The sequence below is a fragment of the Pholcus phalangioides genome, unplaced genomic scaffold, assembly GCF_987345545.1.
Source record: "Pholcus phalangioides strain wild (caught in Gottingen) unplaced genomic scaffold, Ppha-v1.0 ptg000008l_1, whole genome shotgun sequence".
Taxonomy (NCBI): Eukaryota; Metazoa; Arthropoda; class Arachnida; order Araneae; family Pholcidae; genus Pholcus; species Pholcus phalangioides.
Genome location: NW_028301601.1, coordinates 30,428,542 through 30,452,154, shown reverse-complemented (window position 1 = coordinate 30,452,154; position 23,613 = coordinate 30,428,542). Strand labels below are relative to the sequence as shown.

Here is a 23,613-nt window from a genome sequence, read left to right as displayed (position 1 = left end):
TAGCCATATAATGATAAATCACATAATGGCAAATATGGCCCTGGGAGTTACTTGATACGGCCTGCCCTCTTCAAACCTAATTTTGTAAAAATGAACTAAGCGGCACATTCACAGATCGCTTAAGTGTCCCGTGGTACAATTCCAGAACATTTAAGCGGCCCGTGGCATATTTTCAGATCACTTAAATGACCCGAGACACAGTTCCAGAACACTTAAGCGATCCGTGACACATTTAGAGAGCCCTTGAGTGACGTGTGACGTAGTTTTAGAGCACTTAACTGGCCCCCAGTGTGGTTCTACATCACTCAAATTACCCGCGGCACATTCTCAGATTATTTAAGTGATGCGTGGCACATTTCCAGAGCACTTAAGTGGACCGGACACGTTCCCAGATCACTTGGATCCGCGAAACATTGAGATCACTAAAGTGGCTCTGTAGGGCACTTATCAATAAAAGGGGGGGGGGGGGTTACTTCAAGTGCCCACAAACCATCGAAAGGTTTTTCTCGTTTTTGGCGCACCGAGTAAGATGCCATTAAAAATATTTCATATTTCATAATAGGTGGTTGATGATGTAAGCAGTATCCAAACCCCCCCCTCCCCCCTCGTCATCAAAAGTCAGCAAATCGGAAACCCCCTTCCCCCCCCCCATCGATGATGACGTAATACTTGAACGGCCCCAATGTCAATAAATATATATTTTTTAAATTTTTTAATAATTTTTGTAAAGAAATAATTCCTTCAAACTTCGTCTTTACATTCAATTTTTTCCAGAATTTAATCCCTAAATTTTAAGTAATAGATCCCACTTTTCTCGGAGGCACTTTCTTTTGGAAGCCATCTTAAAAACCCTTAAAATTCAACTTTGAGTGCTGCCCTCTGAAGAATGCTCCCAAAGTTCATATTCACGGTATTTCTAACTCGAAACTCACGCAATCCCTTTAAGTCGGGGCTTACCTCCCCAAGGTCAAAAGAAAAAAATTCTACTGGGAGAAAAACAACCCACACACATTTGTTACACCAGGGTTTCGAAGGGTTGTAACACGAAACAATCATAATTCTGGTTAAATCATGCATTATGCTCAAATACAACACGTTCCTGTATGTACCAATTCATTCATAACACCGAGAAACTTATACAAGGGGCATATACGATTAAGTAGTAGCACGAGGGTCCATAGATCGAATTTATGAAAAAAAATTTTACACTATAAATTTTCTCGGAAACTAATTTACGGGAAGTACGTGAGGTTATTGAGTTTCGTTTCAAGTAGAGTATTGGAATATTACAGTTCAGAGTAAATTTAATCGTTATGATTTTTCATTAAATTTAAATATTTGAAGGCCAGAGGTTATATATATATATTTGTTCCTAAATTATTTCTTTTTCTTCCTATACAGAGCCTTGTACTATACCTAAAGTTGAAAATGGTATAATAGGAGAATACAAGAAAATGTATAAATACGAAAGGGGAATAAAGACTGAAATGGTAATTGCTGATTTTTACATTCTACCGTTCACTAAACTTTGCTATGCTCGAAAGTCTTACTTATCGGAGGAAGGTGTCACTCTCCGCTAACCATACGAAGGTTTTTAATAGCTGGCTGATGCGAAGAGAGATGAATTTCGGGGAATCGAACCCACTTGCATTGCGAGCGCCCTATACCACTAGACTACGAAAATCTCAATCTTTTCTTAGAGCTCGCGTGCACTGAACGGGACGTACATAAACGGTCGAACCTAATTCACGGATAGCGGAGAGTGACATTATCTTCAGATGAGTCGCCATCTGGTGGCAGTGTCAGCAATTGTGAGCTTTTACCTGAATTAGTTCCGACCGTTCATGCACGGTCCCGTTCAGTGCGCGAGCTCTAAGGAAAGATTAGATATTCGTTGTTTATGCAGTGTAGCGGTCTAGGGTGCTCGCCCGGTAAGTGAGAGGACACGAGTTTGTTTCCCCGCAAGGACAGTGGAACTTTCCTAAATTCAGCTTCACATCGGCCAGCTGTTAAAAACCGTCGTAGTCTTACTTTATGTAGTGGACTTTCATATACATTATTTACTAGTTTTGACTGAGGATCTGAAACATGGACTTGGCGCTGAATGCAACAGCCTGATACGACGACAAACTGAAAGATAATATCCCAATGTGCAAACATGCCAAAGAATAAAATTTGTGTATCATGCCATTTTCCGAAACAAAATTCTTCCAGTAATATTTTTGTACAAAAATTCACTGAAGTATCAATGATAGAAATTCTTGATTCCCCCCCCCCCCCCGCATTTGCAATTTTTACGATTCTGGTATTCAAGACGTTGCGAAAATCAAGAAATTCGATAGTTAATTTTTTATATATATATATACAGTTGAATCCCGTTGTAGCGTCTTCAATGTCACGCCAAACCCACTTAGCGAAAGAAAATTTCAGTGAGCAAATCTTCCATTTCTAGGGTTTACATATGTTAAACCGTGATTCGATATAACGCTAAACTCGTTAGAGCGCAAGAATTCTATGAAATAAATGGTGGCGTTATATAGGGGTTCGACTGTATGTGTTATACCTTTTTTCACGGTAGATGTGTTAAATCCGGTTATAACATATAATAACCGGTTACGCATAATCACGAACATTTTGGTAAGTTTGATAAATTTTACTAAATTTATCACTTTTACTGGTGATTATGCATAGTACACCCAAGTGTCGCCCCGTTGGTAAACATGATACATCGTACTATATGATATACTATATATGATAATTCAAACATGTATTGTATCATTGTATCGGAGAACGATCATAGAATTTGTTATCAATTATCATTATTTCGTGGTCCGACTATATTCATTACGCATACTAGACTAATTTGAAATTTGTTTCTATACTTATCAAATTCTCCAATCATATTAGGGTATTATGCATAATCACAGACAAACGTAATAAATTTTAAGTGTTTATCAAATTTACCAACGACGCTTGAGTATTATGCATAATCTCCGGTGAATGTGATAAATTTATCAAACTTACCAAGACGATTACAAGTATGCGTAGTAACCGGTTGTTACGTGTAATAAAAGAATTATCACTTTTACCGTAATATATCAATTAAATTATAAAAATATATAATTTTCACAGGTTTTTTCTGAGTCAGTCGTGCACTCAAGGGCTAAGAATGACACAGAACTGCTATTCAAGTGCACAGATTCGAGGTTCGAACCAGTTGGCGCAAAAGCCAAAGAATTGAACATATCTTGCCTTAACGGAACCTGGTCACATGAATTGATATGCACCGCAGGTCAGTATTTGCCCGTTAAATAGAACTTTCTTCAACTGCCCGTTAAATAGAAAAATTTTCAACTGGGGTCAACAGATTATAGATAACTCTGATTATGTAATTATTATTTCGATGCTGCAGCCTTAGTTGATTTCATTGAAGTTAACGATTTTCATGGTTTTATTTAAATAAATTTATACATATACTTAAATACAGAGTGGGGAAAAGTCCGTAGAAAGTTTAAAAATGCATTAAAACCGGAAAAATAACCGAAATAAAAAACGGTTTGCAGGGTTAGTATCGCTAGGTCGCGAGAATTTTTTTAAGACAGCAAAAAAAACTGCCGATAGGTGGCGCTGAAGTGCACAAGTTGAAGAAAAGTGTATCGATCCTGTCCATCCAATCTGTCGCAACTGAAAGATGCGATTCGCCGAGAAGTGTCATTTATACATCCAGACCTGCTGCACTCTGCCGTTGCTGGATTTGTGACTCACCTGTTATCTCCTGTGGTGGTGGTCATGTGGAACACAAACTGCTGTAATAAACGATTTGGATGCATTCTGTTCGTTATTTGCGAATGTTTTCCTTGACTTGTGTATGTCAGTGCCACCTATCGGCGGTTTTTCATTGTTGTTTTTTTCCTGTCTTAAAAAAATTCCCGTGACGTAGCGATGCTAACCCTGTAAACCGTTTTTTATTTCAGTTATTTTTTCCGGTTTTTATGAATTTTCAAACTTTCTGCGGACTTTTTGCCCACCCCGTATATATTTTTTTCCAGCTTCATGCCGAGAACCTCCTCCGCAAGTAGAAAATGCTGTCATTCTAACGAAAGACATCACTAATGGAACTATTCTTAGGTATGTGTGTGCCAAACATTTTAGAAAAACAAGTTTTGGAGCAGTCACTTGCCAGTATGGGGAGTGGACAGGACAGGCGCCGATTTGCAAAGATAGTGAGGATTCTTCTTTCCGTAATCTATTTTTATGCTTTGTCGTTTGTTCATTAGTGGAGTCAGAGGCGTATTTATGATTTCGACCCTATGGACCACACAAATTTTATCACACCTCCTCTAATTTTCTTGATTAGTTTTCTCGAGTTCACCACCTTTATAGGCGGAAATAGACTTCAAAGGCTGGATAGGGTGACGAACGAATAATTATGCAAAAAATAATAGTAATAATAATGAATAAAACCGCATTTACAGAAGACTAGATTATTCAGGACTGAAAAATTGGTGTTTTAGCATAAAGAAGACGATGTCTCAAACATTAGTTAAGAAAAAAATAAATGTTTGATTTTGGAGTTATTCGCAGTTAGTACTTGTTTGAAGTTGGAAATGCCATTCCTGAGCAAATAATTATCCCGAAAAGTTCTGTAAGTGGGGCATTCGAAAAATACGTGCTCCCAAGTTTCACTTCTACGTAGATTACAAAAGCTAGATGCAGTTTCAAACGTTTTAAAAAAGCGGATATTGTTTAGTTTCCTTCCAAGAAATATTTGAAGAAACAACGTCGCAAAGAATTGTTTGTTTTTTTTTTAAATTCGGGAAAAATTACCAGATGGAGCAATATTTGAAAGGTTGTGGCATAAAGTAGACGTCTAGTTTCTGCAATCTCGTTGATTGTTTCTCAAGCTGAATTGCAATGTTATTTGGTAACAGATCGGTTTTATGCTGGAACTTTTAACATATTTAACAAAATAAAATACAGTGTTGTACTATTGGTCCTTCTTTTTCTAAACCGAACAAAACGACCTTCCGTCATCGCGCAATTTACAACCGTTTTATCCGCTTTCAGATGTGAGTTCTGCGGAATGTGTGTATATGTTCAAAACCTGATACCTGATATACCTAACTGCGTCTGCGTGGGTGTCTAGTATTGTGCATGAAGTTGGTGCTACCATGTGTATTTCGCATTGTGCTTGAAGTGTAATACTTGAATATTTGTAAGGTTGTCGGAGGAAGGGGATCTGGTGCGCTGCATGCTCCGGACAAGCATGACGCCAAAATGGGTACTTGGTCCGGGTTTTGTTTGGTTGCGGCCCTAGTTGTAGGATATCTTGTGATTTTTTTTTTTCTCTCTTGCGCCTGAAAACAGGGGAAAAAACGAGAAAAACCAACTTCATCCAACCACCGTTACGGGTGGAAGTCGAACCCAGGTCCCCGTGATGCGAATCCCTCAAGTTGCACACGTGACCGCACAGCAACTACTATCGGTGCTGAAAATCTAAACGAAGTCCTTGAAAAAATTCCGTAACTTTTTACTCTGAACCCTCAACTTTTAAGGCAGAGCCAGTATTACAGAATTGGAACAACTACAAAACTAGATAGAGTGGAAATTTTAGGGATAAAAAACGCTGAAAAATTTTTTAATTCAAAGCGTAATGCAAAAAAAAAAACCCATTGTTAAAGAGCTCTAAGTTTTACAGTAACGGAGAGCAGTGACAAAATAAAGTGTGTCCCTTGTGACAAAATCAAGTGTGTCCCTTGTGACAAAATCAAGTGTGTCCCTTGTGACAAAATCAAGTGTGTCCCTTGTGACAAAAATCTGTGTTTAGGCATGATGAAAATGCATTGAACACGAAGATTTCGAGTGTGCGAATGAACAAGATCTTTCTTTTTACGTACTTTGGGGGGAATGCCATTCGATTTCTCTTCAGAAACGTAGCAAGTGGATCTTCCGAGAACAAAGTGGCTAATGCGAATGCAACACTTTTGTTTTTTTTAAAGGAAGTAAAAGACAAAAACCCATTGTAAGTGCATACTATAAGCCTATCACTGAAAAAAAATGCTCGAAGATTAAAATTTTCGTTGATAAAATGACCTAAAAATGGTCTATTATCCGAAAATTTTAAAATATGACCGATCATTCAAAAATGCTTAAAATATGAACAAAAGCTCGAAAATGTCCAAAACATGACTTTTCATAAAAATCCGAGCCCTATTGATCAGCATTTTTGTATCCCACGTTTTCTTGGAGGCTGCCTCCGAATAAATGCATAAAATTGGCACTTTTCAAGGGAGGCCTTAAAAATTTTCGGCGTTGGGTCCTGAATTCATGTGTTTAAAATATGTGAAATATCATTTTTTTTCTCAAATGCTTGTCACCTTTCAGAACAACAAGTTGCAATGTATATGCTATTTTCTTTGCTCTGGGGTTGCTATTAATTTCTGCTCGTTATCTTATGATATTCGCAGCTCGTTGTCATACCAAAGACATTAGACCTGATGAAGGCCTAGCAAATATTGAAGTGTCGGAACTAGTAATACCTGGAAATTATGCTAACATTTCTTGCAAAGAGAAATATCATCTGCAATATGAGAAGCCAAGATGTCTCGATGGTCACTGGTCATATCAGAATGGTTCATCTCCTTGTCAAATACGTGAGTACCCATTCAATTTTGTTCCTTGAAGCACACAACCATGAACACACACACATCTACAATTTACAGTTCTTAAATGCTTTCCATCGGTTGAAAAGAATGACTGCTCAATCATGGATGAATGATCCATATCACTATCAGTGAAGTTTTTAATGTGACACACAGGCAGCGTAGGGATATATATATATAGGGTATATATCCATACGCCAGGGTGTCCTGCAAAATATTCCTTGATTTTAAAATGAAATAACTCGGTTACGATGATCGATAGAATAATAAAACAAGCGGTATGTTTATTCTGAAAGCAGTAAAAATCTAATACAGAAGTTTCAGAGTTAGTTACATATATTGCCGACAGGGGCGCTGTATGCTGCAATTGCAGTTTGGTGTCCAAAAAAACAGTCTATAAACTGTCCTTTGCAAGCAGTCGTTGCAATCACATCACAATATATTCAAAAATACGCTCCTTTCACAGCACAGAGATGGCGCAAATGATCACTACTGAATGATACATCGCAGTTTTGGAATAGTTTCTCGCCTAGGTTGCAGGAGAGACAATTTTCCGGAACAATCCTGCAACACTGGGCGAGCTTCAAGATTTGATCTGTGAGGCATGTGCGTTCATTTCCGTTGAGGCACTACAGAAAGTGACTGAAAATTTCGTTTGCGCCCATAGGCGGAGGTAGACGTAAAAGTCTGGAGGTGGGGGGCACGATGATGATGTCAATTCATATATACACATATACATTAGATCAGTAGGCTCCACCGTGGGGCAGGGGGGGGGCATTGCCCCTCCCCGTATCTCTGTCCATGTTTGCACCCTTTCTGTGCTGCGAAAAGTGCACATTTTTGAACCTATTGTGATGTGGTTACAACGAATGCTTACAAAGGACAGTTTAATAGCCTATTTCTCAGACACCAAACTGCGATTACAGTACACAGCGTTCCCTGTCGGCAATGTCTATAGCTAATTTTGAAACTTCTGTAACAGATTTTTAGAAATTTTTCAGAATAAACATACCGCTTGTTTTATTCTTCTATCGATCACCGTTCCCGAGTCATTTCATTTTAAAATCAGGGAGTGCTTTGCGGGACACCCTGTATGTTGTCGTCCTCAGTCCTTTTACCTAAATGAAAATGAGTAGTTCTTCAAAGACCAGAATCAACATTGGAACACCGCTTTTGAAGAGGGTGGTTTGTTGTGGAGAATTTTTCTGGACCTGGTGGTAGGCTGTCTTGGCATAAAACATATTTTTTTTCCTTTTTGCAAAGTTGTTTCTTAGCACTAAATGCGTATAGCTTTGCATAAGTGCAAAGGGTTCGTCAAACATTCATTAGGATGCAGCAAGTTTGAACACAAAAATTCAGAATCGCCTTTGCACACGTCATATTCTTTGCATTTTATATTTTGAATTTGCAGGTAGATGTCCATCCAGAACTCTGTTGCAGAGCATGTGTGGCTGTGATTTCACTAATTTCTTAAAATGTTTTGTGTTTGCATTCTTTCTTTCTTTTCTATTCTTTCTCTCTCATTCATTCATTCTTTCTACCTTAAAGTTTGCAATCTAAATTTGTTTCTTACTATAGTTTGAATCACAAATAAATCTATCATTAACAGAGACATATAAAGACAGTATGAGCCAAATGGTGTTTTTTTTTTCTTATGATATAGGTAATCACTGCATAGTCCCAGACCTTCACGGCACGTTTTTAAGACCTAAAATTGCCACGCGTTTCAGTTTTTGGAGATATGCAAATGATTTGGAGTACTCTGAAGTGAGTATCGAATGATACTATTTATTTTTTGGTTTACAATGTTGTACAAAAATATTTTCACTGATTCAATAATTGTTATCAGAAACATTTTCAGTTCTGAATCAATAATCGTTAATTCTTTATCTGAATATGCAGGTGGCTCCCGGAGAGCGCGTAGAGAATGGAGAACACCTTAGAGCCACATGTAGTCAATCTTACTTTTTTCCTGGTGCTGCTAGAGCTAGTTATTTTAACGTTTCTTGTGTAGGGGGTGAATGGCAACCGCTTCCTATTTGTAAGCGAGGTGAGTGATTGATATACAGTTAAAATTGGTCTGATTGACCACATCATTTCAATGTTAAAGAAAACAGAAACCACACTTCTAATTTCCTATTCCCACCAATTTCCGGGAAACAAACATTTAAAGCATAAAAAAATAATCAACTGTGAACTTGGAACAGCAATTTTAAAACGTATATAACAAACATACCTCTGACATCATAAATATGCTAGGGACACACAACACTTTCTCATGCAAAACTAATTTGTTAATTCTTCAGAGGGATGTTTACGAAGTACATAGACGGTTTAGTATACACATTAAACAATTATTTGTCTAAGATACCTAGACCAGTGTTTCTCAACCACCGGGCCGTGAGAGATTCGCAGTTTCATTTTTCCCATTAATTTCTCATTGATTGTGTGTATAAATGGGCTTTCCACTTACGCAAAAGAGATTTACCGTGTGTGTGTGTGTGTGTGTGTGTGTGTGTGATTTACACATCCTCTACATATATTATATACGGGATTAGCCTTTACCCGCTACTTTGCTCTCGTGGATATGATAATCTGAAAATTACTCAGCAATGGTTCCCTCATATAACGTTTGAACTCATGACCCCCTTGGGATTGAATTTTCATAAATCCCATCATATCATCTCGGTATCTACATTATAAAATATAATACAGACCAAATTTCATATTTATAGCTTCGGCTCGGCCTTGATTGCCTCATATAATCTTTGAACCGCCTTATGCCTCCTCCCCCCCCCCTCCTCTTGCGGGCTAAAGTTCAAAAATTCACTTTTTAGTGACTCTCACTCCATTACAAAATAAAAGTACTGATTATATTTCATATTTATAGCTTCGGCGTTTTTCGCCTCGGCGATAATGAATCAGTCAGTCAGTGAATCAGTCAAGGACATGTTATTTTATATAGAGGGTGTCTTGTAAGTGCTGATGTGGCCTTTATCTCATCAACCGTCCGTCGTGGAGTTATAGTTCCAATTTAAAAGATGCTCAAAAGCCTTTCAAAAATTACCCTGCACCAGTATTGAGAGTGACGATAGAGGTAGGGTGCCCGGGCCTCACAGCCTGTAACCTCAGTCATAGGGATCGAGGGCTGAGGGGCGCCGCACCGGGGGCTTGGCATCCAGGCCTACCGGCCCGGCGCACTCAGGTCTCTCCAGTGTGGCCCAACCCCTCGGAATAAGGGGTTTATATCCCTCATGGGACTGAGCCTTGGTCATGTCTGGTCTTACAGTACAGTATTGAGAGTGAAAATACAATGTGTAACCAAATATAAAATCTAAATTTTATATGGTCCCCTTGACCAATCGGAAAGTTGAAGAAAAAATTCCATGTTTCTAAATGCAAGTCCCAACTTTCCTCCGATTGTTGAATTCGAATATCTCAGCGAATATTGCACTTAGAAACGTAATTTTTTATGTTGGAGAGACACTGCAACAACTTTCTAATTGGAAGTTAGACCATAGCGTGGGGGGAACCATATAAAAATTGAGATTTTTTTATTTTGTTACACACTCACAAAACGGATACAGGGTAATTTTTGAAAGCCTTTTGAGCATTTTTTAAATTGAAACTATATCTCTACAACGGATGGTAGATGAGATAAAGGCTGCATTAGTACTTTATTATTACTTATATAAGTACTTTATTATTACTTATATAAGTACTTTATTATTACTTATATAAGTACTTTATTATTACTTATATAAGTACTTTATTATTACTTATATAAGTACTTTATTACTTAATTACTTTATAAGTACTTTATTACTTAATTACTTTATAAGTACTTTATTACTTAATTACTTTATAAGTACTTTATAAGTACTTTATTACTTAATTACTTTATAAGTACTTTATAAGTACTTTATTACTTAATTACTTTATAAGTACTTTATTACTTAATTACTTTATAAGTACTTTATTACTTAATTACTTTATAAGTACTTTATTACTTAATTACTTTATAAGTACTTTATTACTTAATTACTTTATAAGTACTTTATTACTTAATTACTTTATAAGTACTTTATTAGTACTTAGGACACCCGCATACATAGGCGTACGCTGAATTTTCTCGAGGGGCTACGTTTTTTCCTGCAAAATAACCCCCCCCCCAGCCCCCTTGCGTACATCAATCCTTCCCGAAGAAATGAAGGATTTGCCTTGCAACATTTCTTTATGACTAATAAAAAAGCCAACAGGGATGTGTATTAAACCAAAGGTTATATTGCACACCATACATATTCATCACAGATACTATTGCGGGAATATATTTATGGAACTTGATCTTACCTTTTCATATATTTTAATACAAAAATCCATTTTCAGTACTTTTTTTATTAATGTATTTATTCCATTTATTTTCTGGCATACGGGTATGCACTGTAAACATTGAAATTCAGTGTAATTTGAGAACAAAAATGGTTTCTTTTCCTCTAGAACCAATCGCTCCGCCACTTGCACCTATTCTCAGAGATGTAAAAAGCTCAACATCTTCAATTTCATTTGCGTGGGAATTTCCATCACCTCTAGCTGATTCAATTGATGGGTACGTTCTGTCATGGGCGGAGAAAGACAAAGAAAAAACCGAAACTGTAATAGACAAGCTACATAGAAACTACACGATTAAGAATCTTGGTGAGTAGGTAAATTATTCATTCAAGCTGAAACTAATTTTTTGACGCAATTCATAGCAGCTTAGGGGTGTCACGGCCACTCTCTAAAGTCGATTTTTCAAAAATGACTAAGAATATTTCATTGAACAACAAATAAATGCAAAAAATTTCATGTCAATCGGTTGATTTGTTTTGTGAAAATGAGAAAAAATTAATGAGTTATATTATGCACATAAATGTATATACATAAGAAAGAAATGCTTTGAACGTGATTCCCTCATATTGCAGTGTTTGAGTTCATCCGTAAGATTAAAAAGATACTACTGCCCCAAAATATCTGAAATTTCGCAAAAAATTTTTACCTGACACGTGTTAGTAAAATGAGCCTCAAACTAGGATATCTGACTATTTGCTAGAATTTTATGATTTTTTGAAGTTTGAAAAAACGAATAAATTTCAAAAATCTGAGAGAGAGAATATATATTCAACATTTTTTAAAGAAATACTTCTCATTGTCAATTGCAATGTCAGATGGTCATTTTACTAACACATGTTGAATAAACATTTCTGCAAAATTTTTTGGTGCAGTAGAGTTTTTCATTAATCTTAGGGGCCATTCAAGTATTACGTAAGTAGATTTTCAGCCATTTTTGACCCCTCCCCCCACTGTCAGCAAAATTTCGTCAGCAGTTTAAAATATTTCATATCTTCTAAAAGTGGTGGTTGATGACGTAAGCAACCTTCAAACCCCCCTAACCCCCCCTTCGATGCTGACGTAATACTTGAATGACCCCTTACGGGGGAAAAACTTCGATGCAAGCTAAAAAAATCGCATTCAAAGAATATTTTCTTCTATACATTTACACCGTAATTCATTACTTTTTTCTTTTATTTTGGAAGAAATTACCAGATCGACACAAAATTTTTCACATGATTTGTAATTGAATGATACATTTTTTAAGTCATTTTTGAAAATTCCATTTCAGTGGGTTGTGACTCTCCGTAAAACCTCTTTTTACGATCACGGGCGTAATATCAAGTTCATACTCCAGTGGAATAAATTCAAACAAGCTCTTTGTGTTTTCTTTCCTCTCTCTTCACCATTGCGAAACTTTACAGTAACCCTGTTATCTATGGAAGATTGTTTTTCCACACATATATCTTCCTACTATATACATGTAAGAGCAATAGAGGTGTGGGTGAAAAAAAAAGGACTCTTTAAAAAAAACTTTCCCATCTATTATACTTTTTCCATTCATATTTCTTTCTTCCCCACTTCTCCGTTTTTCTAACAAGGCGGTTAGGTTAGCATAAGGTTACCATAATTTATCACCGATTCGTTAATTAGAGATAATCCAAATTTTTTCCAAACACTTATACGTGAAGTGGTTAACTGACATAAGTACTGAAGCATGGTATACATTGTTATGATACCGCACATAAGGATTTTACAGCATTAGACTGTCATACCATAAAAATTTTTATCCAGAGTATATTGACTCCCAAGAAGAAAATGTGGTGGTAAAATATTTTCAGAATTCCATCTGGAAGACTGAAGCAAAGACGATTTTGTGGATGTCTATATCACTGATTCTCGACCTGGGGGCCCTGATGACATTTTCGGAAGAGAAAAACTTCACAGTTTATATAAATACAGGAGAGAATACATTTCTTCCAAAAACAATTATGTATTATATAGCCCTATTACACAGAATATGAAGTGTCCAAAAGGGAAGAAAATTCTGCAATTGATTCTAGAAAAATATTTAGGCTGCATTTCTTTCACACACAAAAATATCAGAAAAACTTCCAGCACAAAAATATTTTATCTCTGCTGCCACCTATCAAATAAAAACTAAACTATCTATTACAATTTTTCAAGTAAAATCAGTTGTAAAATTCAAACTGGTAGCAGCATGAAAACTAATAAAATGTGTTATACCACCATATATTATTTGTTTTTATGTTGTGTATTATTAGCCAACATACTGGTTAATATGTTTGCCGCTAAACTAATTCCATTAAATACCAAACAAAATATTAACCGGTGTTTTGACACATAAAATTCATAGTCATATGCAGCATAAAAATAAATAATAATTTCACACACACCACATGTTCATTTTTATACCGCACATTGGTTTGAAAAACGAACTATTTTATTTTGAGAATTATAACAAATTTGTTTTCATTCAATAGGTGACAGCAGGGGTCCTAGCTTAACTTTGTTTCTCGTATTTACAATAACAAAGTATAAAAATATGAAAAAATGTCAGAAGGTTAGGATATTTTCCTCTTAATACATTTTTTTCACTGTTTTGCAAACTACTTTTATGCTGGTTCAAAAAATTATTTACTTTTAGTGGTTCTCTACAATGAGAATATTATCGATACCCGTATAATGCCCAGGCTTTTAATGCGAATAGGTAGTTTTATTCATTTCTTTCTTTTCCTGAGTTGGCGATAGACAACTTAGGTCTATCGCCACGGGCAAATTTACTACCTAGTGAGTTGTGCCGGAAGTGTAAGTGTTTGTACCCTATCAGTCTGAGTGCGTATCTGGTGTTGTCTGTGCTGTGATGTTTATATTTCAGAAGTGAAGTTTGATAACTTAATACTTGTACTGTTTGTAGGTCTGTTGCTCTCTGTGGCGAGACTTTTCAACGGGGAGATCGGCTCGCATTCGAGCGTTGAAATTGGGAGAACCACAGAAAACCAACTTCAGCCAACCACCAATGTGGCGGTGGTTGGGTTCAAACCCAGGTCCTCGGGATGCGAGTTCGTCACTATGACCACCACAGTGGCTGTTTTTATTCCATCCATTGCCTTACAGTTCGACACTATAATACCCTCCAAATTCTTTTGTTTTTTTTTTTCAAGATGTCCGGGTTTTTCAATCGCATGATCTGGCCATTCTATCCTAAGCCCACTCCGGTTAGGTACTGGAAATCGGAAATAATGAAAGAGGTGAATTGTAACTTAGTTACTTCTTTTTCGATGCTAGTAGTGAGGGAAATTGTAATTTGTGTTGACTAATTTTAGATTTTTAATTGCCGACCACATTCATTTTGAATTTTCGTATTTCTTCGTATTACTTTCGATTTGAAAATTAAATTATATTCCTTTCGATATTTTTATGCAAATAAGTCACTTTGTTTCTTAAAAATAATTTGAAGTAAGTAAATCCTGTGCTAATATTTTAAGGGCATGTAAATGTGTATATATGTGTGTGTGATTCAGGTCTTTCTATTATTTTAAATTACATGTCCAACCAGACGAACATTTTCCGGGATTTGTCAAGCCCTGGGAACAGGGGTTTAGCTAAGAGACCAAGATGGGCCTCATGCTAACAATTTTTTGCACTTATAAATTTACTAGAAAATCAATACGGAGAGCACACGAAAAGTTCTTGATAAAGGAGGTCCTTTCAAAATTCAGACTTTGGGACAGTGCCGTCTTAGCGCATGGGCCCACCCGGGCACGGCCCGGGAGCCTCAAGAGAAAAGGGGCCTCACAAAAATAAGACCCGGTAAAACATTTCTAGAATTTACCAGTTAGGGCCTCAGAAAAACCACTTTGCCCGGGGGCCCTCGATGCTCTTAAGACGGCCCTGCTTGGGGAGGGGCTATATGTGTGTTTTCCGGGGTGCCAAACAATCGTGGACCCTGTGCTTGCACCCTTTCGCACCAGCTAACCCTATGCATATATTAGTGTTTACAATATATAATTTCAGTCATTTTCTTCATTATGTGTTTAGACAGCTTGCAAATTAGCAAAAATTTGAAAAGAACATTTTTTATTTGAACTTTATTTTGAAAATCTACAAAAAAGATTCAATCAACAAGAAATAATTGATTATATTCATAAATCTAGAGACAGCCACAGAATACCAGATAACCTTACAAACATACAAGTCTGACATTAGAAGCAACCCTGCATCCTCTCTAGTGAAAACATCACTAGAAAAGAAAGGCAAGATTTTTCCTAGTTATTTGTTTTATATATTATTTGTCTTTTAATTATAATAGTCCATAACTACTGAAAGTATATAACTTATGACTGTCATTATTATTAATTGTGGACCAGAAGGAGAAGCTTATACAATTTTTCCAACTAATATCACACCAAAAAATGATTAAAAGAATGTGAAAAATCATGCTTTTGTGGAGATTTCCGAAGTGTTTTTCCGGGACAGAATAGGGTACAGTAAACTCGAGGTACTTTGGCCTACTTTAGTAATACTTTTTACTTAATCTTAAGCAAGGAAATAGCAATTAAAAAATACTGAGATTTAAAGTAATGTTTTTGAATATTTCAAACCATTCTTTAAATGACTGTGATATAACAAGTCCGCTTTCTATAATATTTTTATGAAATTTAATTTTTATTTTCGGCCAAAGCATGTTAAGGGTAATTTTGTCCCACACCAAATATTCTTATTTTAAAACACTGTAGAACATGCTTGAAACGATGGAACTCAATGGATTTGAGGAAAAAAGTACTCTCACATTATCAATACAAAGAAATTTTTACAAATCAGTAAAGAAAAAAGACTAAACATCAGTCTTATTAGAAGTCTTACATAGGTACCTGAGTATGATCTTTGTATCAGTCTTTTATAAATTCAAAAAAAAAAAAACTTCTAATTCTTGGCTATACAATATTCACTGGGGAAAAAGTCTTCTTTTCAATCATTTTGCGAGCCTGATCACTTGTGCAATATTAGAGCATTTGCAGAAAAAGGTGTCTTTTTCTCTGTTGGCCACTTCCAAGCCTTTTTTATAGGCTCCATGCAATCCATAATAGCGCCAGTTTTTGCTACACTCATAACCAGTCCCGGAAAGTATTTTTCCTTCCAAGCAACTGCCACAACATTTCCCTTTTTTGAAGTGTCCTTTAGAGATAAGGTTTTAACGTTTCTGGTGAGGCTGATTCCAATGGCTCATTTTCCTCAAGACTTGCACTTCGTTTTATCGCTAACAGTTCCCGGTGTTGGCTCACACATTTTCTGCTACTTTGTTTGACTTTTTTTTTTTGGAACAAATTAATGTTGTTTTTTTTTTGTAGTTAACATTACTATTTTTTGATCCATGCATTTTGACAGAAAACTTTGATAGTTCAACAAAAGTATTTTATATATTCTTAATCAAGATGATATTGCCTTTATAATTTGCTACTTACCTTAAAACATGTACTGGATTTCATGTGCAAATGAAAGTTTTACAACAACGAAACACGTGTATTTAATAGGGTTATGAAATCAGCACTGTTGTAACGCAGCGGCGAATATTAGAACTCTCTTGAAGGTGGGCTTGCCTAACTAGTACTTCGGCCAAGCAAAATTACCGGCTAGTATGCAAACCTGAAGCAATCAGCTTGTACCATGAATGTTTCAAAAAAAAAAGTTTTGGGACAAAGTAAGGCCCACATTTACGGTATGTGACATGATATCACTGACATCATTGAAATGCTGAGGCTAAAAATCGAAATTGTACGAGATATCTTGAACATGATGTGGGCCAAAGTAACGCGTCTATTTCTATTTACAACACCCTTTTAAGATAAGGGTACAAACAAAAGCCTATGAGAACATGGCCATGGCATAAAGAATGTGGTCAAAAACTCAGCATTTGTTTAGTGAGCTCGTACACAATATTTCTTCCCCAGTAAACTTTCTGCATCATGCAAACTCAGCTGTTCTACACCTGCTGATGCAAAGAGTAGCATGAGTTTCAAAATTATAAGTCTGACCATTTTTATTTGTAGCCTGTAAATCAGACTTGATTGATCAAGAATTGTTTTTCATTGTTCATGTAAACATATTCATTATATCATTAAAAAAAATTGATATACTGTAATTTTCATAACCTGTGAGATTCTCAACCTCGCACAAACTCAATGCAATGCTAAAACTGGAAAATCATGTAATGTTACTTTTTTCCAAATAAAATTTTTGTTCTGTAGTACTTCCAGCTGCTGCTGAGTGTTCGATTCCATTCCTTGTGGAAAATCTACCTGAGGATGTTGTCATTGATGTTGAGGCTGAAGAAATAATTTCTGAAATTGTACCTGAAGGCACAGTATTTCGCCTTGCCTGTGGAACAGTTGGTAAACAACTAATAGGACAGCGTTCTGCTACATGTGATTCCAATGGAAGGTGGAAAATAGCAAAAGACGTAAACTGTATGTATTTTTATGAATATTTTATTCAGATAAATAAATTGAATTGAAAACTTATCTGAACAAACTATAGGAAAGACCACTGTACCTATGAACAAAATTTGCATTTTAATTCTTCTCAGCTGCTGGGAAACATATTTCGACTTAGTAAAACCCTCACAAAAGTCTCCAAACTTTTGCGAATAAAGTCATACTTTTTAAAATCTAAAATTTTGAATATTGAATTTTTAAAAATTCAAAATTGGGCAAAGAAATTTTCATCCTAAAGTACAACAATCTGATGTACCTACAATAACACCCGGATTTACCTGCAGTCATAGTAGTGCAGTTTTTATACTATACTGAAATGTTTTTCTATGCTTTCTTCCTCCATGTCATCATATTTTCGTAATAAATCATGACCTGAGGATCCAATGGCAAAATTATTTCACTGGAGTCGGAAGAACTAAGATGAAGCTTTTTTATTCAATTGCTTTCTTTTTACCACCTTCCTGTCTTTTGAGCGACTCTTTTTAGCTGTTTTATCCAAAAAAAGCTTGTTAAATGGCTTGTTTTTCAGTGTCTGAAGGTACATCACCTTAGAGTGTCTGAAGGTACAATGTAAGCTATTTTGTTCTATAAAGGGAGATAGCAACAGGTAGGTTTAGATTTCAATGATTTTAAAATCAAAAATTAATCAACAAAACCAATAATAAACTATAATTATGACAAATAATGATTAAAAAAGTCAGAGGGAGAGAAAAAGAAATTAAAGATGAGATGCACTTTTTTTTACTTTGATCTTCAAGAAAGAGTAAAAATATCATAATTACTTACCTTGAGCAGTGCCGTCTTAAGGCATGGGCCCACCCGGGCACGGCCCGGGAGCTTCAAGCGAAGAGGGGCCTCACAAAAATAAGATCTGGTTAAAATTTTCGAGAATTTGTTTGGTAGGGCCTCTGAGAAATCAATTGGCCCGGGGGCCCATGATACTCTTAAGACGGCCCTGACCTTGAGTCTTATACGAGCTAGTTTACTGTGAGTTATCACTAGTTTATATCCGCTAGGAACTACCACCTTGCATTTCCACCTATTTTCAAATGTGAAAATTAAATTTCCATTGGTACAACTGTCCTAAGGTACAGCGGTCTCTTCTATTTTAACCCTTATAATTAAATAAGTTGGGGAGATATCTGAATAGACAATAGCCACCACCATTGACGAGCACATGCAAGGGTTTCCCCCCCTAAAGAAAAAAATTTAATCCCTTGAGAAATTCCTGCTAACTCTACTGCCTATCACTGATAAAATCATTGGTTAATGGAAGCAGCCACTTTACAAAATGAAATTGCAGGAAACCAGATTACGATCAATGTTAAACCCTGGAGTTTTTTTTTTGTTTTCAAACCGATATCATTTCTTATTCCAAGTGCGTTGTCAACAAATAGTAAACAGCATAATTTTGAATGAACTTTTGCAAGACCAGCAATAACATTTGACTAAACCTAAACCTATCAAAAAATGACCAAACCATTCTTTAAAAATGGAAACTGTCATCCCAGCCTTCGTTACAAATGGTTTTGAAGCCTAAATTGAGTTTTGAAATCTCTGGCAAAGGTTTATATCTCTCTTCAGCTCTTCCCCCGGTTTATACTTTTAGCACCCTTAAGTTCATCTTGGCTGCATGTTGTGCCCTGATTGAATGGACATTGTTTTAATCTCAGGTATAATCCTTCATCACTTAAGAAATATGATGAATTCAAGAACCAGCTATTTCTAACAGGAAATTGTGTGAATCTGGGTATCATAAGTGAGAGTACGTGTTGAGGGTAGCTTAAGTACAGGTGACAGTATTAACCCCTTCACGATAACGAACGCAATATTCCATCCATTAAACACCAGAGTTATGAATTGTGCCCGAGTGGCGCAGTGGTAAAGATGCTCGTCTTCCACTATGACGGTTACCATCAAGGTCCATGGGTTCGAATCCGGGCATAGAACATTAGAAGCAAGTTCTTTACCTACCGATCCTAGGGCGACCACCGATGGATGGAGCCTTCATTTCCCACCCAACTCCACTGGTTGGAAATTGCCATATGGCGATATATGACCGGAGTTGGTGGTGCGGTGTAGTGGTATGAATTCAATCCAGTTCTGTTTCCTTTCCTCTCTCCTTACCATCACGAAGCCTTATTGTAACCGCATAAACTGAAGTTGTTTTTTTTCCTCCCTGTTTTTTCTGTACTCTCTTTTGTAAGTGATTTTTTCCCCACATACAACGCATTTTTCTACTATCTACTCTATGATACAAAATCTCAAACTCAGAAAATGCAATGTCACCCATTTTTAGACAACGGAAATCAGTTACGGAAATTGGTTAAGATTTCATTTGATGGAAATCGGTTACGATTTTGGGTCAAGTTTTCATTCAACTCCTGAATATTATTAGGAATTGTTTGGCACATTGGGACAAATTTATGTGTATGTACTGAAACGCACCCCGAATGAGAAATGAAATCAGTTTGAAAACATAAAAAACATTGGGAACAAGTTATGTGTATATATACGGAAACCATACCCTGAATAAGAAATGAAATCAGTTTGAAAAAATATAAATAAACCCCAGGGTTTACCATTGATCTGAATCTGGTAAAGTGGCTGCTTACATTAACCAGTGATTTTATCAGTGATGGGCAATAGAGCTAACAGGAATTTCTCAAGGGGTTACATTAAGATATGTTAATGTTACAGCAAATATGGTGTGTATATATATATATATATATGTTATTATACATGATAACCGATTAATAAATACTTACCAATTGTCTCAGTAAGCTTGATATATTTATCACTTTTTACTGGAGATTATTCATAATACCCAAGCATCTGGTAAATTGAATAAATATTGCGAATATCACTTTTACCAGCGATTATACACAATAACCATGCGTTGTTGATCAAATTGATAAATACTAGAAATTTATCTCCTTCATCTGTGATTATGCATAATACCTTTGTCTAACTGGTGAATTTAATAAATATGAAAAAAAGCCAGACCCCCCAATATGAGTCGTCCAGTTGCAAAACTTGTTAAGTGCCAATCAGATTTTTTTTAGAGAAAGTGAAAAAGAAACTTTAATGTATATTTCGAGCTAACTGCTTGAAATTTAAAATTTTAATGGCATAACTAACATTTTAACAACTGTCAGCTCGAAAAAATACACTCAACAAAAGTTTCTTTTACACTTTCTGTAAAAAAATTTGGTTGTCGAGTTTTGCAACTGGACGACTCATATAATCAGTGCTGTCTTAAGGCATGAGCCCACACGGGCACAGCCCAGGGGTCTCACAAAAATGAGATCTGGTTGAAATTTCGGAGACTTTGCCTGATAGGGCCTCAGAAAAATCACTTGGCCCGGGGGGCCCATGATGCTCTTGAGACAGCCCTGCATATAATAGTAACAAATTTTACTATCATACCCCGATATAATGATACAATACATGTATAAATTACCATGTACAATATATCATATGAGATTTATCATTGCTACCAACAATGCTATGTTTGGGTATTGGGCATAATTGTCAGTAAAATAGATAAATTTAGGAAAATTTATCAAACTTACCGAAATAATGGGCATTTAAAGCAAAATAATCAATTATTATGTATAATAACTGGATTTATCACATTTACTGTAACATATATATATCACCAGTGCTCCCAACCCACAGGTCCAGGTATCCAAGGCGGGGACTTTAACAGATACCTTCAGTGACACTCCTGTATTGTAGATAAAACACTGTCAACAAACTCCCTGCCATCTAAAACCATTGGTGTTTGTTGCTTTAACATTAAAAAAATTGCTATAGCGGAAGCCCGCTATGAATCCAATTACGCGGCCCAATCAAAAATCTATGTATTGGCTCCCTGCTTCTTGGTTGGGGACCCGTGGATTTTATTCATTGGTGAAATGATTACAAATCAAAAATTTTTGTGGCTCTCAAGGCTGAGGAAATGCCAACAGGGTTCCAGGTTTGGGACCCCCATATGGAAGTTGACTCATTTTGGGAAGGGGGTCCCTTGATGAACCTCATTGTTTTGTTTTTTTGCTTTAACATCGTCAAATTTGTCTGTAAGCTGGTACTTTCATATGTCACTATTCATAACTTTCTGACAAAGTGGAACGAAACAAACAAGATATGATGTGAAGAAAAAAGGGGAGGGTGGCTGCCTTTGCCCTCCTTCCTAGTATTCGTATGAAAGAGAACACATAGGCTGAGAGTGAAAAGAGAAATCTATGGTATACTCCCTTATCTACTTATAATAAGTACTAGATAAGAGAGGGTAACCATACGTCCCGTATTCCCCGGGATAGTCCCGTTATTTTCTATTTTTCTGGCCATCCCGACTTTTTGGAGAAAGTGTCCCGGTTTTTCCCGTATTTTACACGCAGCCTACTTGAATTTTTATTCTTCATTGAAGTCAAAGATTAAAATTATTTTTCAACTCATAAATTATATGATAATTACAACTAAACAAGAATATTAATCTCCCACATTTGTCTTGGTGAACGTGTTTTTTTTATCGTGGAATTCATTTTAATCCACTGCAATTTGCAGTGATGCTTCATTTCCCGCCATTGTCATTTTCCGTAATTCCAGCAGTATTTGGCAACTTTTTTCGTTTTTGGCGATGTCCCGTATTTTCCCGTATTTGGAATCCCAATTTCCCGTATTTCTCTCGATGAAATATGGTCAGCCTATACTTATATATTGCAGCTTTCCTTTATATATTTGTTTTCTTCCTTTCTCTAACATAAGATTAGGTTAGGACAAGCTTACCAGATTAATCGCTGATTTATCAAATAGAGATAATCCAAATTTGTTGTCAAACGCTTGTATATGAAAGGGGTTAAATAACCCATGATTTGGAGCATGCTTGATTGTATAACTTTGTTAAGCTAAATCAAACGTAGACGTTTATATTTTATTATCATTATTATTATTAGGTATCATTGCATGTGGTCCAATCCAGAAGCCAGCTGGTTCAAACTTGATCATTGATCCGGAGAAAGAAATGTACCGATTTGGAGAAACAGTGATTTTCTCATGTCCTTTACGACAAAGCTTGAATACAACAACAGTGAGAATCATGTGTCTGAGAGGAAGATGGTCCTTGGAATCTGTACCTCATTGCAGGAATGATTAGCTTGTTCATCTAAGGAGGTTCCCACTCTCTTCCATTCCCGATTCACTTCATGTTGAAAATGTTTGCTGTCATGCCATGATAATTACAACTGCATATAGAGTGATACTAGCACGTCTAGTTCGATGTGTAATAGCAATTACAGCAAGAACATAATAGAATGCAGCTTAGTGATCAAATTAGTCATGTGTCGAGAGAAGGGGGAACAAAATATAAGAGAGATAAAAAAAACAATCCATTTATTGCTACCAGAATCCAATCGTGTCATGATCAAACAAGTCTTTCAAGTCTTCATGAGTACAATATAATGCTAACTGTGAATTACAGCAAGCCAATTTTGCAAAATAAAGCATGTGACTTCTACGTTTAGAGAGAAAATTGATTCATCTTTACTCGTAGTAGCAAACTCATACTTTGGTTTGTTTGTTTTTCTTCCATGCTATAGCATCTTGCAACCTTTCTATTTTAGCAGGACCTCTGATGATTCAAGGAATCATCAATCAAGGACCAACATTCAATTTCAAGAGTTGCTAAACTCTTCTTACAAATGTTCATTTATTCAATATTATTTCCCACCAAACCAGTCGCAACAAAAATAAATAAAACTTCATTAGCCAAAACAAGCACACATTTTGGCGCAAAATATTTTCCAGAGTAATTGACCAGGATTCATCACATAAAGGTCGTATATCAGTGGTTCCCAACCTTCTTCAGTCCTCGTATCCCCAGCTAAGACTTCATATACGGTATACAGAGTGTATTAAGGAGTTCTACCCCCAGCTGGCTCGGTTCCTATCCGCGTACCCGCCCTCCCCCAATCTGTTTCGACCAGTACAGTTTTCAAAAAACTTCAAAACAAGGTACATGTTGAATTAAATTAAATAATTTCATTACTTAGCTCTTTTGTTCTTTT

General features: G+C 36.2%; 1 protein-coding gene across 2 annotated transcripts in view; it reads left to right on the top strand.

Annotated features, from left to right (window-relative positions):
• LOC149084182 (coagulation factor XIII B chain-like) overlaps positions 1 to 22,978 on the top strand; it is a 41,318-nt gene extending 18,340 nt beyond the window's left edge. For both annotated transcript variants that reach the window (XM_089234529.1, XM_089234528.1), the window contains exons 10-19: positions 1,402 to 1,490; positions 3,133 to 3,292; positions 4,050 to 4,223; positions 6,468 to 6,653; positions 8,326 to 8,429; positions 8,565 to 8,712; positions 11,160 to 11,357; positions 15,209 to 15,307; positions 17,300 to 17,518; positions 22,504 to 22,978. In XM_089234529.1, the coding sequence (XP_089090655.1) occupies positions 1,402 to 1,490; positions 3,133 to 3,292; positions 4,050 to 4,223; positions 6,468 to 6,653; positions 8,326 to 8,429; positions 8,565 to 8,712; positions 11,160 to 11,357; positions 15,209 to 15,307; positions 17,300 to 17,518; positions 22,504 to 22,703 (1,577 nt within the window). In that variant the 3' untranslated portion in view covers positions 22,704 to 22,978. The remainder of the gene's footprint in view (positions 1 to 1,401; positions 1,491 to 3,132; positions 3,293 to 4,049; positions 4,224 to 6,467; positions 6,654 to 8,325; positions 8,430 to 8,564; positions 8,713 to 11,159; positions 11,358 to 15,208; positions 15,308 to 17,299; positions 17,519 to 22,503) is intronic.
• Positions 22,979 to 23,613: the final 635 nt, after the last annotated feature.